The sequence below is a fragment of the Quercus suber genome, unplaced genomic scaffold (assembly GCF_002906115.3).
Source record: "Quercus suber isolate HL8 unplaced genomic scaffold, Cork oak 2.0 scaffold_861, whole genome shotgun sequence".
Lineage (NCBI taxonomy): Eukaryota > Viridiplantae > Streptophyta > Magnoliopsida > Fagales > Fagaceae > Quercus > Quercus suber.
The window spans coordinates 125,859-144,380 of record NW_027070291.1 but is presented as its reverse complement, the minus strand read 5'-3'; the positions used below and the strand labels follow the sequence as shown (position 1 = coordinate 144,380).

General features: G+C 37.7%; 1 protein-coding gene across 1 annotated transcript; it reads right to left on the bottom strand.

The window, feature by feature from the left end:
- Positions 1 to 7,128: 7,128 nt before the first annotated feature.
- On the bottom strand, positions 7,129 to 8,029 carry LOC112034433 (late embryogenesis abundant protein At1g64065). The gene has a single exon (XM_024067259.2). It carries the CDS (start codon positions 7,869 to 7,871, stop codon positions 7,221 to 7,223), a length of 651 nt encoding a protein of 216 aa, XP_023923027.1. The 5' UTR covers positions 7,872 to 8,029; the 3' UTR covers positions 7,129 to 7,220.
- Between the last annotated feature and the right edge of the window lie 10,493 nt (positions 8,030 to 18,522).

Sequence of the window (18,522 nt, the reverse complement as noted above, 5' to 3'; positions counted from 1 at the left end):
ATGTTCTTTAGTAGACATACTAGGACATGTGCCTTTTCATCTTCATGGCCAAAGACTCGTGCTGTGTGGGTGAGAAAGAAGCCTAAGACTTAATTGTCTTTTCTATTTGTCCTCTGCTTTAATTCTATCTATCTAAAGTAGGACTCTCTTTGCTTGATTTCTTATCTGTTTTTGGAATCATGCTTTCATGCATCTACACATTTCTATCATGCTTTCATGCAAATGCATGCATCTTTCCTTCTGCTTTTATGTTGTTTGTCTGTTTTTGTTTGGTTGTTTAGTTTTTATTTTGTTTTGTTTTCAAAATAAAAATAAAATTAAAAAAAATCAGAAAAATACAAAAATAGTGTGTGTTTTGTGTACTTTGGTACTTGTGTACCTTGGATGGTTAATGAAACAGAGTTTTCTAAACTTTGTATCTCCTGTAGCTTAGATAAGCATCTTTATGCACAACTAAGTAAGTGAGCTTTGTGGCTCTTATTTTTGATGAGTAAAATTAAGTTATCTCTTGAACTTAACACTCATATCACTCTTTTTGACAGGTAGGACTAGAAAATCCTAAAAGAAAGGCATAAATAACCATCTCACCACTATTACCCGCCAATCATAATATGACACCTGTATGCTTCGGCATAGCAAAAGTGTAGTGTCAAAGACATTCGTATGCTTCGGCTTAGCAAAAGTGCATTGTCAAATGCTTAACATCTTGGGTATTTCTTTTCTCTCTTTTATATGCCCATGTATAGTATGCTAAAATAAAAGAAAATATGCAAAGAAAATAAAAAGCAAAAAGATTAAAAATGCTTTAAATATGGTTGCAAGGGTGTATTCTAGGAGATGTGAGAGTTATAGGATGTACCTTGAAGATGATAGTTCTCATCAAACAGTTATGATTGTGTGTGAGTTAAAGTTATTTTCTCATATCTCAGATCGTCATAACATGTATACACATATGCAATCTTGCGATGTTTTTCACACACAACACGCAATATTCTTTGTTACTTTTGATACATGTGCAGGTAAAATGTGATTTGGCCATCACAAGTGTTTACATCTGCTAATGTATGCTCACTAAACTGTCTTGACTTTTTTTTGAAATATAAAATTGGTTAGACTTGTTTTGTGTGTGTGTGTGTGTGTTTTGCATATTCCTTTTATCTTGATATCCATAGCATCTTGTTTTATTACATTCATGCATTTATATGGATTTCTTGTGCCCCATTGATCATCCTTGATCATCTTTATGTTTTTCAGGTGAAGCTTTATAGTTTCTTGTACCCTTTGTCAATCATGAGAAAAAGGGGGAGAAATTGTGGAGACTTTGTGGTTTATTTTTAAGATTCTACATGTTAGGGGGAGAAATACATTCCTTTGTAAGGGGGAGATGTGTTTCATCTTGTTAGGGGGAGTGCTTACTTCCTTCTTCTTGTACCTTGGGTCTTGTGACCATGTTTACATACATTGTGCTTATCTTTGTTATATGATATGATGATGTATGTTTTCTTCACCTACCTTTACATGTGTTGTTTCTTTTCTATCTTTATAAACATGTTTCTTATACTTGTATGCAATCGATTATTTCTGTTTCACACAAGATGCCTTGATGAGTTTTGTTTAAAGTGTTTCAAAAATACAGGTTATCAAAGTCTACTTGCCATAAACTCTCTTCTTTCAAATTTTTTCAAGAGTTTGTGTTAGAATAGATTTTATTGTATTCAACAAGTGACTATGAGTTGAGTGATTTATGACTTCTCTCATATGTTCATTTGTTTGTTGTGGTTTTGTCACGGATTGCTAAAAGAGGAGATTGTTAGAACATATGTGGTTCACTTGTTAAGAACATATGTCATTATTTTATGTAGTTGGCTAATCCTTTGACAAAACGCACTTTATTTGTATTTGGGTAGATCTAGGATGTGTTTAATACTTCAAGAAACCTTGTTTCAAGTTCAAGTGTTAAAGCCATGCAAGTCTGTCCAAGAATCAAGTGAGAAAGTGCTGAATTTTAAAGCTCGATAGCTTCTCGACACCTCCTTGACACCTGGCTATCTGTCGAGCTCTTCAGCTGATTCTTATCATAATCTCGATAGCTTGTCGATAGCTGAAGGATCGATCGAGAAAGTTTCTGTCCTGTCGACACCTTCTCGACACTTTCTCGATAGCTGTATCTGTTGAGATTCATTAAACCTCGACACCTGCTCGACACCTTCTTGATAGCTGCTATCTGTCGAGGTTACGGGAATTCAGATTTCTGTTTTTGGTCCAGGCTTTTGTATTTGTGTAGGGTTTCGTTTCTCACAACCCTAGACCTATATAAGGCTTATTTTAGAGGCCGTCACATGATAAAATACAAGAAGAACATATGCAAAAGGTGACTGATACCTTATTTTCTCTGAAAAAAGCTACTGTGACTTTGTGCCTTAGGGTTTTGTAACCAAGTGCTTCTTAATCTTCATTGTTGATGAAGTGAAGAACTTTGCAGCCAACATTCTTCTTCCTTAAGATGGTGAGTGAGTTACGTATTGGGATTCGTGCAAAGGAGTTAGTCACGTATTGGGATCCGTGCAACATCAAAGAGTGGCATTTATATATTGAAGAGTTTAGAGGTTCTGAAGCGGTAGAAGGTTTCTGCCGTGAGTTCATCTACGGGGATTGTAGAGTCTAGGGACAAAGGTTTTGTACTAGATCTGAAACTTCTCTTTATTATAGTGGATTGCTTTTCGGGAAGGTTTTTTCCCAGGTTTTTTTACTGTGAAACTGGTTGGTTTCATTGGTTTTCCTGGGTCATCATATCTTGTCTTATTTATTATTTCCGCTGCATGATTTTGACATGATATTGATGTTTGTTTGTTTGTTTTAACAAGTTTTATTAATAATAAATCTAACTAACAACTTGGGTTTAAAATTTGTTAATTCTATTAACCAGGGTCCAAATTTCCCATCATTCAAAAAATGATCAAATGTTGTGATTTGTATAGAAGCCAAATGAAAAGCTTCTAAGTTTTGTAATCATTTTCTTGTGGGAGGTCATATATATTCATTTCTATAATTGAGATAGACCACTTGACTTAGTGCTAGTTGTGTATGACTTGATTGAATTGATCATTGAAACTTTATTCTAGACTAAGGACTATTCCACATTTGATACACACACACAACACACAAGTCTAATATTCAATGAATATTTATTTCATTTGTGTGATTCTATATATTCAAATGTGTTATGTGTGTGCTCAACGATATGTGGATTAAACCAAAAACATTTTTGTTCTTTTTGTTTGCTTTTGGAAGTGATTTGTATCACCCATGTTTTTCAAAGTTTTTCAAATTGTTTTTGTGTGAAAAACATGTTTTTTGGGTATTTTCATGGCTTATTTCATGTTTAAGTTTAGTCATGAGTGAGAGGGTCCAATTCTCAAGTTTTTTAACATTGGATAGAGAGTTTCATGGCTGTTTCGCGAGTTAGGCTTACCAGTGAAGTACCAGCGAAATACCAGTGAGATACCAGCGAAATTTTCGCGGGAAGCTTACCAGTAAAATTACCAGCGAAAATTTTCAGATCAGCTTTTAAAGGGCATTTCGTGAGTCATTTGTTTTAAATGTCTCCCATCCTTTCCCAAACCCCTATTTTGATGTTTCTACATCAAAACCTAACTAAATTCAAGTGTTTTCATTCCATTAACATCTCTAAGTTAATTTTTAACTCTTTTCATTGATTTTGATCATTAGATTATGTTTTTTGGGGTTTTATGTTCATAGTTGGGATTTTCTCAAATGAGAGTTGGAAAAGTTAATTTTTGTTAATCTTTTTGATTAAGCTTTGTTTTAAATGATGATTTGCTTTGGGTGTTGGCCCCTTGTGGAAAAAATGACATGTATTTAGGCAAGATTTTCATATGTTCTTGTATTGTTTATCATACGTGTGTAGTGTGTGCACTCTAAGTGTTTGATAAAATGCTCAAATGACATTTTCTTATTGTTTTGGACTCTGATGAGTACCAAATTTTGGGGATCAACATAATTATTTATGTTTATCATGTTTTGATCATTGGTAATGTGTTTTATACACTTTGACTCATGAGTGCTTATTCATGCATTGATCATACATCTCACATGCATACTAGATGCACCTTTGCTGCACATACTCTAACACTTGACATGTTCTTGCATTCACTCATGCTAGTTAAGTCCTTTTACACCTTTTAGCATATATAACATGTTTTTGTGTCTTTGTCATGCCTAGGTTTATATCATGTTCCATTATCCTTAGTATGTCATGTTTACTTTATGCTTTGTAGCATTTTTATGTTTTTTTCTTTCATTTGAGCTTCTTTTTCTCATTCATCTTGCACCCCTCATGCATCATCTTCATATTTTTTTTCCCTCCTTCCTATTGCCTCATTTGTCTATTCGTGACAAAAAGGGGGAGAGTATACCGGTGTGTTTCGTCATTTCTATATGACTCGTGCACAATCTTAGGGGGAGAAATTCTATCTCGTGCACATTCATAGGGGGAGAGAGCCATAAGGGAGATGCATATACTAAGGGGGAGAAAACATCTTTTTTGAGAAAACCTTAATTTACTTTATGCTTGTTTTTTCATTGCTTTATGGTGTTTTGATATGCTTTATTGCTCTCATTGCATTGTGCTTATGTGTTGGACATACATTTATCCTTATGATATTGTGCTTTATTGGTTGCATGTTCGGATGATCATTTGCTTTGTTATATGGTCATTGTATTCATTTCCATATGACTGTTTTGATGTATGATCAAGTTGCTCACATGTTTCACATCATGTTTACTTGATCGCAATTTACTTGTTACATTATACTTGTCCTTTTATCAATTGATTTACCTTGAGGGTCTAATGCATTTTGTGCAAGTGATTCAGGTTATAGGTATCTTGTTCCAAGTGCATCACAGATTTTAGATTTAGGTGTGAGTGAGTTTTGCCATTGTTCCCAAACTCACGTTTAAGTCTAGAGTCTGTTATGAGGTGTTTTGTCACGGAATAGCCAAAGGGGGAGATTGTAAAATTGTGATTTACAACTATGTTTTAATGTTGGCTTTATTCCATAATAAAAAGTGTTGTAATTGATTTAATTTTGTTCCTTGTATTTTGTGGGATTTTATTGTATTGAGTTTAGTATTAAGTTGGTGAAAACTTAAGCGTAATTGAAGAATCAGTGCATTTCGCTACTAGCTCGCGAGAAGTGTTCCCGCTAAAAGGGCATGTGAGAAGCATGTGACTAGAAGCTGAAGAGTCGTGCCAGGCTGTTGTTTTCATGAGTGTCTTGCGGGTAAGGCATTCCTGCGAGGTAGTCGCGAAACATTCTGCTTAGAGGATTTTTAAGAGTGACTTTCTTACTCTTTAACCATGCTATATATACCCTTATTACCCACAATTATAAAGGAGACCATTCAAAGAGAAAAACCCTAGATAGGTTTTCTACAATACACATACCCATCTTTTAGAGAGAGAGCTACTTTTCCTTAGTGAGCAATCGTTGTAGTCTTTTTTCCTTTCCTCTCCCATTGTCATACCTTGAGAGGAGATTTGTACCCAAACACAACCCATACCTATTCAGAGTGTAGAGAGTGTTTTGGAGCTTGCAAAGTTTTGAGGATTTGCGAAAAGAAGCCGGTAAGGCTTGGTGGATGCAATCAGGCGTATTGTAGGATCCGAAAAGCTAGACAAGACACGGTTTCGAGAAGCCCTGTTGGAGTAGGAGCTTTGAGGGCTTAGGTACATCGGGTAGCTTAGGCTTAGAGGGTCTCTTGCTAACTCATATATCCCAACTGATTGTCTAGTGGATCGATTACTGCTTGGAGGACAGTGGAGAGGTTTCGTCGAGTTCTTCAGTTTTCTCTTCGATAACGCATCGGCGTGTTATTTTGTGTTTGCATTTTCTCTTCCCCTACTCTTTTACATTCCATTTGCTGTTGGGTTGTCATGATTATGGATTAGAGTAGCTTATTTGTTTATCTACTCCCATTTACACTATTCTGCACTTAGTATTAAGTTAGTATAAAATCTATTGAGTCGTAACTTTAATTTGGGGGTCTAAACAGCTCTTGTGTTTTCAACACATTTTCAAGCTTTCAAGCAGTTCAAGTGGAGTGCTCCTAAAATGCCACATCTTCAAGCAGCTTACAAGATACTGAAATACTTAAAAAAGACACCAGGACAAGGTCTTTTCCTATCTACACAATCTAAAATGCAGCTGAAGTGTTACTGTGATGTGGATTGGGCAGCTTGTATTGACACCAGAAGGTCAATCTTTGGTTTTTGTGTATTCTTAGGTGAATCCTTGATTTCATGGAAATGTAAGAAGTAGCAGGTAGTCTCAAGATCTTTTGCAGAGTCAGAGTATAGAGCCATGGCTTGTGTGACTAGTGAGATAGTTTGGCTAATTGCTTTGCTTGGTACCTTTGGCTATACACACAAAGGAACAACTTTTCTCTACTATGATAACAAGGTAGCACTCTACATTACTGCAAATCTTGTGTTTCATGAGAGAACCAAGCATAGAGAGATTAATTGTTACTTCATTAGGGAGAAGATTGAAGATGGAGTGATCAAAACCTTCCATGTGCCTACAAGACATCAACTAGCTGATTTGTTTACCAAGCCTCTCCACCAAAAGCAATTCATGCATCTTTTATCCAAGATGAACCTGATCAACATTTACCGTTCATCTTGATGGCAAGTGTTAGATGTTAGTTTGAAATTCATTACTGTAGTCTGTAGTGTAAAGTTTGTACATGAAGATAAACTACAAGTTGTTTATGTATTAGTTAGTTAGGCTACATATAGTTTTACTGTATAGAAGAGTTAGTTAGGAGTAGTTGACCGATGGTTTTATTTCTTTGGTTAGTTTGTTAGTTGGTTATGTGTTTAGTTTTTCCCTCCAATCTGTTTCCTATATAAGAAACAGAGTTTGTTTATTTGCTCAATGAGAATTCAATGCATATTCAAATAACTCTCTCTCTTCTTCATCTCTGATCTGATCACTCCATTGATGAAGCTTGTTACACGCATGAATTCCAACCGAAAACATTCTATATTTTAAAAAAAAAAAAAAAATCATTACATTGAAAAAAATATTCACACACAATAAAATGTTGTCAGTAGAAGTATTCTCACATAATTATAAAATCCAGCAAAAGAAATAAGAATAGAATAAAAACAAAAGAAAGCTAAATATCTTTTATATTTATTCGCAATCCATAGATTGGACCGCCTTTGTTGACACTTCAATGGTCATCGTGCAATTCATTTCGGCGGACTTCTTCTTCTTCATCACAAACATCAATTCCACTTTCCCACTAAGCTTTGCCTGGCTGTTCAGAGTTAATACACCAGCACCTAATTCACTTCCAAGACTAGTGGTGCTTTGCAGAGCGTTTGAATTCACATTAACTGTGACAGTAACTTTTTTGGTAGAACGCAGCCCAGCCTTACCTTTAGGAATAGTGACTTGCCCTACTATTACACCCTCGTACATGAACGTGGCAATGGTGCTATCAAATTTGTAGGGACCAAAGTTTGAGTTCTTAACTCCAACTTGGGTTGTGAAGCTCAAGTCAAAGGAAGGTGATGCTTGGGTTCCAGTTTTGAAGTTCTGGAACGTGACATCAGTGCCCAACCTGATCTTAGGGGTCTTTATACGCATCACAGTGAGTGCAAAGACCAAGATAACAATGGTCTGAAACACAGCAAAAGCAGCAATATATATGGCCAACTTGATCCTTTTCTTTCGCTTGAGCGCCTGATCAGATGTCAGAGTACCGGACTCCTCATCACTTCTGGGTTGCTTATTTACTTGTGCGAAGGGGTGCACCTGCTGGTTTATTTTCTCAGCCATTTTCTTCTCTGGGAAAAGTGGATAGAAAAGTTTTCTTCTGTTTGTTTATGCTAATTTCTTCTCTGAAAAAGGAGTATAGGATGCTTGGAGTTGTTGGTGGAAATGGCAGAAGAGTAGGTGATTATATATAGTGATGGGACAATTTGTGTGATGGAGTGAATAATGCAAATTGCAACTAGAGCTTCCTGGAAAACGTGGCAAAGTTAAAGGATATATTTATTCATCCACTTAACGCGGATCCGCGTGGGACTGTTCACCTCTAGAAGGTCTTTTATTTCATGAAGAACGAATATTTCATCTATTGGAAATGCTGCTAACTATGTGTTTCCGTATGACTTTTTGTGGCCTTCTTTTTAAGAGTAGTTTATTGTGCTTCTAGAGGAAAAACGTACACTCCTTGTGGAAAAGGATAGTCTCCATTACAACGTACAATGTTGGTATATTTCTTGGTTCACACTCCATTTTTCAAATCTAAAAAATGTATAAATTATCATATACTTTAAAATTTCTAAATGATGTGACAGTTTGTATTTATACATGGTTAGATTTAAAAAATAAAATATAAATAACTATATTGACAAAATAAATAGGATTTGAAACTATGTCATAGCACATTAATAGTAAGAAATTGAGTAACATAGCCCCAACTAATCATTCATCATAATCGCTTACTGTTGAGTATAAATGTTAAGCCCTAATTGGAACTCAATCCGAATAAGTTTTGGGTTTGGGTTAATTAATGAATTAGTGTTATGTTCACAATATTTTCACAACAAATTCTAGTTGGCAGCTTGTTACAAGTTTTTAGTTTGAATCCACCATTAAAATTATTTTCTTTCCCATTAGTAGCTGCACATAACAATCAGTCACCTAAAATTTGTTGCGAAAATGTTGGATTTAGCATTTCTCATAGGTGATGTAGTGTGGTTGATTGAGGGGAAAATAATTTTTAATATTTTATGTTATTTCCCCTTTGCTAGTTGAATTAATATTTTATTATCCCTTTCCTACTTGAATTAGGAAGTTATTTTCCTTTATCTAGTAGAAGTAAGATTTTGTTTTATTTATTTTTTTTCTAAAAGGAATAGGAGATATCTCTTCCTATAAGTACACTTTCGAATGAGGGGGTGATTAGTTAGTTGTTATTAGTAAAATTTTCTTTTGCTAGCCCAGAATTCTTGTAAAACTTAGGTTTTGTGGAGGATTTGTAGTATATTAGTGATATAGATTCATCTTTGATAGGCCAAAAACATATTGACCCATTGTGATGAATTAATTGATTAATTGGCCAAGTTTATTAATTAATCAAATTAACATGCTATTGTATGTGGCAGCACAAACAAATCACCAATTAACTAAAGTATTCAATGAAAAATAAATTAACACGGTGATTTGTTTACGAATGAGAAAAACCTACATGGCAAAAACTTTACTGGATGATTTTAAGGTCACTACTCCCGAGAATCCACTATTATCACAACAAGCGGTTACAAGTAAAAGAATCCCAGTACCTTATACCAACCTACAGTTGAACCCTTACCCCAATATCCAGTTGGACTTGTTCTGTAGTGACAATCTCTTCTTTTTAATGCACGGCTCTCAATACGTGACTAACCGATTGCACGGATTCCAGTACGCGATTTGATCACCAACTTGAGAAAGATGTTGGCTGCAAAGTTTTTCAGTTCATCCAAATGATAAAGATCATGAAGTTGCTTAGTCTCAAAACCCTGCAGTGTACAAACACAGCAGCTTCTTCAAGAACTAGGACAAATTAGGTTTCCAGTCACACTTTTCTTCACACTTGTGGAATTATGCTCTTGTGCAACTTGTGACACATTTTCAAGCCTTAAGATAATCATTATATATGTTTAGGGTTGTAAAAAAAGAAAGCCCAAACATATACTCACAAATTGGATGAAAATCAACTTGAAAAACTGAACTCCATAAACCTTGACAGATACCCTAGCTATCGAGCCACGGGCTTCAGCAACTTTTAAACCTCGATAGATGCTAGCTGTCGAGCTTTAAAATCTAGCACTTCATTCCTTGATTCTTGGACAGACTTGCATGGCTTTAACACTTGAACTTGAAATCTTGTTTCTTGAAGCATTAAACACATCCTAGATCTACCTAATTACAAGTAAAGTGCGTTTTGTTAAAGGATTAGCCAACTACATAAAATAGTGACATATGTTCCTAACAATGAATCACATATGTCCTAACAATCTTCTACATGTGTACACTAATTGCATCAGTTGGTATCAAAGCCACCCGATGTTGCACTAATAGGCCACTAGTTGAATGCTAGGTCCACTTAAAATTTATAAAAATTAAAGAAATTATATATTAAAAATTCTTAGACCATCTTTTTTGGACAAATGGATGTCATGAATATTATAAAGCCTTAGAAAACCACAAGTTAACCCTGTTGGGGTTAGAAATTTTTTGAAAAAGTAGACCAAATTATGTAAAATATTCGCAATAAATTAAAATATTTAACATTTGTTGACATACTTAACTGAATATTAATTATAAATCGCTCTTTTTTGTATAACGTAACCATAAACAACTCAATGTTTTATCGTTTACAATTTTTTTTTAATGACCATTGATGGATAACAAGGAAATCAGTGGGCTGAAAACCTTCGGGCGTTGATGACCTTGAGGGCTGAGTCCTGTAAAATCAAATAGAATCAGAGGGGACTGGTGGAGGCCAGTCAAGAATCCTTCGATGATAAAGTCAGTGGATATTCACCATAAGAAGGAAATGTTATTGAAGGTTCTCAAGAAAATGTCTGACTGACTTACCATTTCATTAGGGAGCATTTATATATTGTTCACGGAGTGGTTACTTGTTAAATAACTGTTCCTATTGTTAAGGAATTCAGAAGGTTCGGAGATAACTTCCCTAACTGCCACGGATGTTACTTCATTGGGACCTGTGCTCCATGACGGTTGGTAAAGGGTTAGGTTCATAATGACACACCTTGTCTCTGATGGATCCTTTAGTGAAGACTTAGTTATCAAAAAGCCCAATACGCTCAGGGCCCAATAACCTCGTTCGTCCATTACTAAGGACGGACAACGTTCATATTGGGGACGAGCATAGGAGGGACGAGGTTATTAGGAATATTTACCTCGTCCTATCCTCCATGCTTTTATCTCATGGACGTCCCATCCTTTTTGTCATGACGGCCTATTTGGATGACATAAGACCAAGTATTTTCCTTACACTATCAGTTGCCCCCTTGTCCATATGGGTCATCCTGGGGGAGGAGTAACCAAACATCATTTTCCCTAAACGTTTGTGCTTGGTGCCACATGTCATCATCTTACTGATGGCCAGTCTCATTGATTCATTTTTTCGAGACGAAGACCACGTGTCATCATCTGATTGATTGTGTCGCTTCATAGGCCCAGGCCAGCTGTCTATAAATAGTGGAATGCCTTCACTACCCTTCACACTTCTGATATTTTCCTTCTTTTACCTTCATCGTCTAGAGCTTCGTCTAGGAGTTTCCTCGCGTCCATAATCTCTGTTCGTCCTAGAGCCAGGTATTCCCTCTTTTCTAGTCTTTTAGGTTTCTCCAATTTTTTTCAAAAAATGTTAGAAATAGCTATTTCCTCGTCTAGCAATAGTACAGAGAAAGCCATGGATGAGTATTACGACGAGAGTAGTGATAGTTCTAGTGACACTAGTAATAGTAGTGGGGGAAACACCACAGACGAGGAGTATGTCTCAGGAGTCCCTGGGTTTCCTGTAGAAGTAGTACAAGAACAGCTTAGGAAAGCTTCAGGGTCCCAGGCAGGCACCTCGTCCTTCATCCCTTCGTCTAGTCCCTTGGATGAGGCAAAGATAACTGTGTACAGTTGTGCTGTAGATGTCTCTTCCAAGATGGACGAGCAAAGACTAAACAATCTTAGGGAATGGTACCAGATCCCAGACAAGTTTAATCCCAGATTGCCTATCCATGGAGAGTGGTGTTGTAACTCTCATTTTGGGATAGGCATGTATGAGGCTTATATTTTGGGGGGTCTTAGGTTTCCTTTAAATGCTTTTACTAGAGAGTCATTAGTTAGGTTAGGTTTAGGAGTATGCCAATTTAACTCAAATGCATGGAGATTGATTATCTCTATGCAAATTTTGTGGAGGGAAGTGTTTGGAGGGGACCTTCCTCTTACTGTGGACGAGTTCCTCTACTATTATAAACCCTTAGAAATTCATCAATCCCCTGGCTTTTATCAATTCACAGCCAGAGGTAGAGATTGTAGACTGGTGAAATCCTTGGCCTCGTCTAATAGAAAGTGGAAGATGAAGTTCTTCTTTGTCTCCAGCTTCTGGGCTAGGAATCCTATAGACATTGGTCGGGATATATTTGGTCGTTATGCTGGGGACCTAGGTAACCTTCGTCCTGAGGGTAAGTCCCTTAGCTTTGCCCCTCTCCCTTTTTATTTATTTATTTATTTATTTATTTATTATTATTATTATTATTATTATTATTTTAACCACCACTTGTTTCCTTATAGCCGTTGAACGACCTTCCTTGAGCAAGTTGCATCGTGACTGCGTCCATAGGGCTCATCTACACACAGATAGAGATTTTCATTCCTTGGTTAATCTTAGACGACTTGCTAAGTGGGGATTAGGCCCTATCCCGTCCGAAGAAGCACTTGCACACGAAATTACTGTGAGAAAAAGTAAGTTTTAAATGCCAAACATTCCTTGCACCGTTTAGTTTTTTATTAGTGCTAAAGAAAACTTTCTTCCTCTTTTTTTATTTTTTATTTTTTATTTATTATTATTTTTTTTTAAGGAATGGCAACCATGAAAGGAAACAAAGGAAAATAAGTAACTGGTGAGGGGGCTCATCTTGAAGTTGAGTCTCAAGCTCGTCCATCGGCTGAGGATAAAAGGAAGACTTTGTCTAAGAACTTTGATTTGGAAAATCTTCCCAGCCGACGAGGCAGGAAAACCAGGCATGGCTCGTCCCAAGTAGTCAAGCCTAATCCTCCTTTGTCCCATCAGCCTACCAAAGTGTTTGATTTTGATTCGTCCACTTCTATTGAAACCACCCCGTCCAAGACTCCTCCATCCAAAATGACTGTGTCAACCTCATCTCAACCTTCCCAAAGGGTCCCTTCAAATATTATTGAAAATGAAGATCTGGCCTAGGAACGTTTCAAGAACGCTATTTCCGATGAAGATATAAACACTTGCTATGACATGTCCCTCAAAGATTTTGAACACTCTGGTGTTCATGATCTTTTCAAGGTAACATCTGTACTTCGTCTTGACTAAAAAAATTCCTTCTTCTCTCTCTCTCCCTCTTTTTTTTTTTTTTTTTAGGTCATGTCAAAGTTTATAGCAATGTCTAGGCAGGCCACAGGATTGGACAAGACAAGGGTCTTGTTAGAGACGAGGATTCAGGAGGTGAAGGACAAGGCTACGTAATGGGCTGAAGTGGCTGCTAAAGCCAAGGACGAGGCGAAGGAGTTACAAACTTTGGTTGAAGAGTTAAAGGCCAACGTAGTGGAGAAAGATATTCATCTTGAGGACCTGTAGAAAAAGAATGACGAGCAAAGTATTCTTCTCTCCACGGTGAAAGGAAATGCAGTGGCTGAATTCAAAGCGTCCAAACAATATACTGATATTCTGGACACTAATTATGCAACAGGCTTTGAGGATTTCAGGATGGATGCTATAGAAAAGTTCCCTGGCTTGGACTTTATCTCCATTGTACTTAATTTGAATGCTACTGCCACTAGTTCTCTCCTTCATGCCGGCTCCAAGGACACCAACATTGAGGACGATGCTACAACCTTGCCTCCTTAAGACGGTTCTAATGTTGATGCTCATTCAGTTTAGAAAACATTTTAATGTTCATGTTCTCTTTCTTTTTCCTTTTTATGTCATTCAAGCACACTAAGCTCGTCCATGGTTTAAGGATGAGTTTTTATAAAACAATTTTAATTTTACAAGGGTGTTTGGATGTTAGTTGTCCGCCCTTGAAACAACTGAATGAATGCTGTAATTTTTCTTTTATATATGCATGGACGAGAGTTTTTATTTTCCTATACAAGATTTCACGTTTGGCTCGTCTACATTTCATATATACACTTTTACCATTTTTATTGGAATTGTGTATTCATCCATGTTAAAAGGTAATTATCAGCGTTACTCGTCCTTAGACTTGGCTGATTATCATGTTTAATGATGATAAGACCCTGCATTTTGCTCGTCCATGGACTGGAATGTTTTTGGTGCCTCAACAAGTTTTAAACACTCGTCTATACATTTCCTAGTCCATGGTCTGGATATGCACTTTGTCTTACCTCATCCATGGTATGGACAAATATGCCTTGGGCTTTGTGGTTTGCTCAAGGTATAGGCTTTTACCTTGTCCTTTACTTTGGACGAGCATACCTTGATTTTACTTTCCCTTAGGAAAGCTTATTGACGTTTCATCTCCGCATCCAAAGAAGTTTTTCATCTTGGGCTTTTTCGCCTTCTCATGGGTTGATTTGAACAAAAGTAATATGCCAGTGATTCACACAACATTATATACATAGCATAAATATCATTCATAGACGAGGCATGCACTTAGAAGTTTATGCCTTCAAGGAAAATAAATACAAACCAAACCATAACTTCGTCCATAACTTTAATACAATAACAAAGCAAAACTAAAGATATGTAAGTAAACAAACTTATGTATATAGACAAGTAGATAAATGGTTTCCAGGCTCGTCCAGGTTGACATTTTATTGATAGTACCTTCTCAGGTGCTCAACATTCCAAGGATGCTCCAATTTCCTCCCGCCTAAGGTCTCTAAGTAGTAGGATCATTGTCTTTTACAATTAGCAACTCTGTAGGGACCTTCCTAATTAGGACCCAGTTTCCCATGAGTCGGGTTCTTGGTTGCCAAGGAAACCCTTCTCAAGACGAGATCTCCTATGTTAAAATGCCTCGGTTTTACCATTGCATCATGTTGCCTAGCCATGAGGTTCTTGTATTTTGCTATCCTTTGCTCTGCATTTTCCATTACCTCATCTATTAGATCAAGGCTCAAACGGAGTTGCTCTTCATTATCCTTATCCTGATATGTCATTACTCTGTGGTTGGCCATATGCACTTCTGCAGGTATAACTGCTTCAGTTCCGTATGTTAGCTTGAAAGGAGTTTCCCTCGTAAGGGTTCTCACCGTTGTCCGGTATGCCCATAGAACACCTGGTAGCTCGTCAGGCCACACTCCCTTTGTCCCCTCAAGCTGAGTCTTGATGATCTTCAATAAGGATTGGTTTGTAACTCAGCTTGACCGTTCGCTTATGGGTGGGCGGGTGAGGAGTAGTGATTTTGAATTTCAAAATGTTCACAGAAGTCTTTAAAAAGTGCATTATCAAATTGTCGTCTGTTATCGGATACCAATACTCTGGGGACCTCAAACTTGCACACAATGTTCTTCCATACAAAATTTTTGACATTCTATTGTGTGATATTAGCTAAGGGCTTTGCTTTCACCCATTTGGTGAAATAATTGATGCCAACCACTAGAAACTTCATTTGCCTTGTGCCTAATGGAAAAGGACCTAAGATGTCTAGCCTCCATTGTACAAAGGGCCATGGAGCTGTCATTGGGGTAAGGTACTCTGATAGTTGTCTAGGGACATTACTAAACTGCTGGCATTGATCACAGGCTTTGACGAATGCCTTAGCATCAGCTTGTATGTTCGGCCAGTAGTATCCTGCATGGACGACCTTGTGGACGAGTGACCGAGCTCCTGAATGGTTGCCATATGCTCCTTCATGAACTTCTCTCAACACGTAGTTCACCTTGTCTGGAGTTAAACATCTAAGATAGGGTTGAAAAAAGCCTCTTTTGTATAGTACCTCATTCATAAGAACATACCTGGCCGATCTCACCCTTAGCTTTCTAGTCTCATCTTTCCCTTCTAGGAGCCGTCCTTCCTTTAAATATGATACAATTGGAGTCATCCATTTTTCTTCATTCTCTATTTGCTGCACTTTCGGGAGATCTATACTTGGGACGTACTGCATTTCATCGAACTCATCCATGGCTCTAGTTGCTAAGGCTTCCTTTGCTAAAGTATCTGCTTCTGCGTTCTCCTCCCTTGGGATTTGAACGAAGTTGGCTTCCCTGAATTTCTTCACAAGCCGTAATGCTTTTTCTAAGTATTTTTTCATTCGTCCTTCCTTTGCCTCATACATCCCATTTATTTGACCCATGACTAATTGAGAATCTCCTAGGATGAGTATTGACTTCGTTTCTACAGACTTAGCCAGTTCCAATCCTTTGAGGAGGGTTTCATACTCAACTTCATTGTTGGCTGCTTGGTATTGCAGACGAATCTTATGTTTCAACTTATCCCCTTCAGGGGATTGCAAAACCACTCCTATTCCTCTTGCATGTTGTGTGGATGAGCCATCCATATGGACGACCCATTTTTTACTGTCTTCCATTCTTTCTACGGCATCGCAACTTGGTGTGAACTCTGCAATAAAATTTGTCAGCGCCTGAGCCTTTACAGCATGCCTTGGTAGGTATTGGACATCAAACTCACTGAGTTCGACAGCCCACTAGATTAATCATCCTGCAGCTTCCAACTTATTCATGGCTTTCTTAAGTGGGTGGTCTATCATCACATTAATTACATGGGCTTGGAAGTAATGCCTTAGTTTCCTGGAAGCTGTGATAAGTGCGAAAGCTAGCTTTTCTATTAGTGGATACTGTCCTTTTGCTCCCCTCAAAGCCCTGCTAGTATAGTACACTTGCTTTTGTACTTTTCCTTCTTCTCTTATCAATGTTGAGCTCACGGCATGTGGGGTCACTGCCAGGTATAAAAACAACTCTTCTCCCATCATGGAAGGACTCAGAAACAAGGCCGTAACGAGGTATGTCTTTAAATCTTGAAAGGCTTTTTGGCACTCGTCCGTTCACTCAAATGCTTTCTTTAGAACCTTGAAAAATGGTAAACACTTATCAGTAACTTTAGAAACAAACATGTTAAAGGCAGCAACTCACCCGATAAGAGATTGAACTTCTTTGATATTCTATGGAGGTTTTATATCTAAAATTGCTTTAATCTTTTTCGGGTTTGCCTCGATCCCTCTATGTGAAACCATGAATCAGAGAAATTTTCTTGACGCTACTCCGAAAGCGCACTTCTAGGATTTAACTTCATACTGTACCGCCTGAGTGTATTAAAGGTCTCTTGCAGGTCGTCTAGATGGTTTCCCTCATCCAGACTTTTCACCAACATGTCATCCGCATAAACTTCTACGTTTCATCCAATCTGAGGATGGAACATGTGGTTGACCAATCGTTGGTATGTTGCTCCAGTGTTTTTCAAACCGAAGGGCATTACTTCAAAACAGAACAAGCCTTGACTAGTAACAAAAGATGTCTTATCCTAGTCGGCCTCATCCATCCTTATTTGGTTGTATCCTGAGAAAGAATCCATAAAACTGAGTAATTTATGGCCTGCGGTTGAATCCACCAGTTGATCAATGTGTGACAATGGATAGCTATCCTTAGGGTAAGCCTTGTTTGGATCAACAAAATCTACACACATTCTCCACTTGCCGTTAGTCTTTTTTACCATTACTACATTGGCCAACCAGTCTGGATAATACACTTCCCGTATAAACTTTGCCTCCATCAACTTCTGAAGTTCATCTTTAAGAGCGTTGTCTCTCTTTAGGGCAAACACCCTTTTCTTTTGTCACACTGGCTTTGAGGAAGGACATACGTTTAGATGGTGGGTGATGACATTAGGATCTATATCCGACATATCCTCATGACTCCAAGCAAATACATCAGTGTTTTTCTTCAAAAACTGGACGAGGTCCTTCTTAACCTTCATTTCTAGATCTGTTCCAACCCTGGTACACTTCTCAGGGTTATTTTCATCTAAGGAAATATCTTCCAATGCTTCAGTGGGCTCTGTCACAACTCTCTTTTCTTCAATATTCATGGCCTGAACGTGCTCATCCATGGCCAACATTGCTGGGTAACATTCTCTTGCTGCTAGCTGGTCTCCTTGCACTTGTCCTACCCCATGCTCTGTTGAAAATTTGACCGACAGGTGATAAGTGGATGTGACAGCTTTCCAACTATTTAAAGTTGGTCTTCCAATTATGGCGTTGTAGGAGGATGAACAATTTACCATCAGGAAGTTCACATCCTTGGTGATTTGTTGTGAGTATGCCCTTACTACTACTGGTAAAGAAATAGTACCCACAAGCTGTACCTTCATCCCACTGAAGCCTACTAGGGGGGAGCTTACTGGACAAAGCTTATCTCGTTCTAACCTCATCTGCTGAAAAGCTGGGTAATACAAAATGTCCGCCGAGCTTCCATTGTCCATCAGCACCCTTTTAGTTGTGTAGTCAACAATAAGCAAGGTAATGACGATAGCATCATCATGAGAGTGGTGAATTCTCTCGGAATCTTCGTCCGTGAAAGTGATCACTGGCTTGTCTGTGGCCCTTGTTCTTAGTGACCGTCCAGAAAGTTAGACACTCTGCATTACCTTCAGGTATGCCTTCTTTGACTTAGACGGCTGGCCTATGGAGCCTCCCCCTATGATAACTCTTATTTCCCTGAGCAGTGGTTGTGATGATTCTTC

Coding starts and splice junctions, on each gene's coding strand:
- LOC112034433 (XM_024067259.2), bottom strand. CDS start 7,871: ATGGCTGAGAAAATAAACCAGCAGGTGCACCCCTTCGCACAAGTAAAT.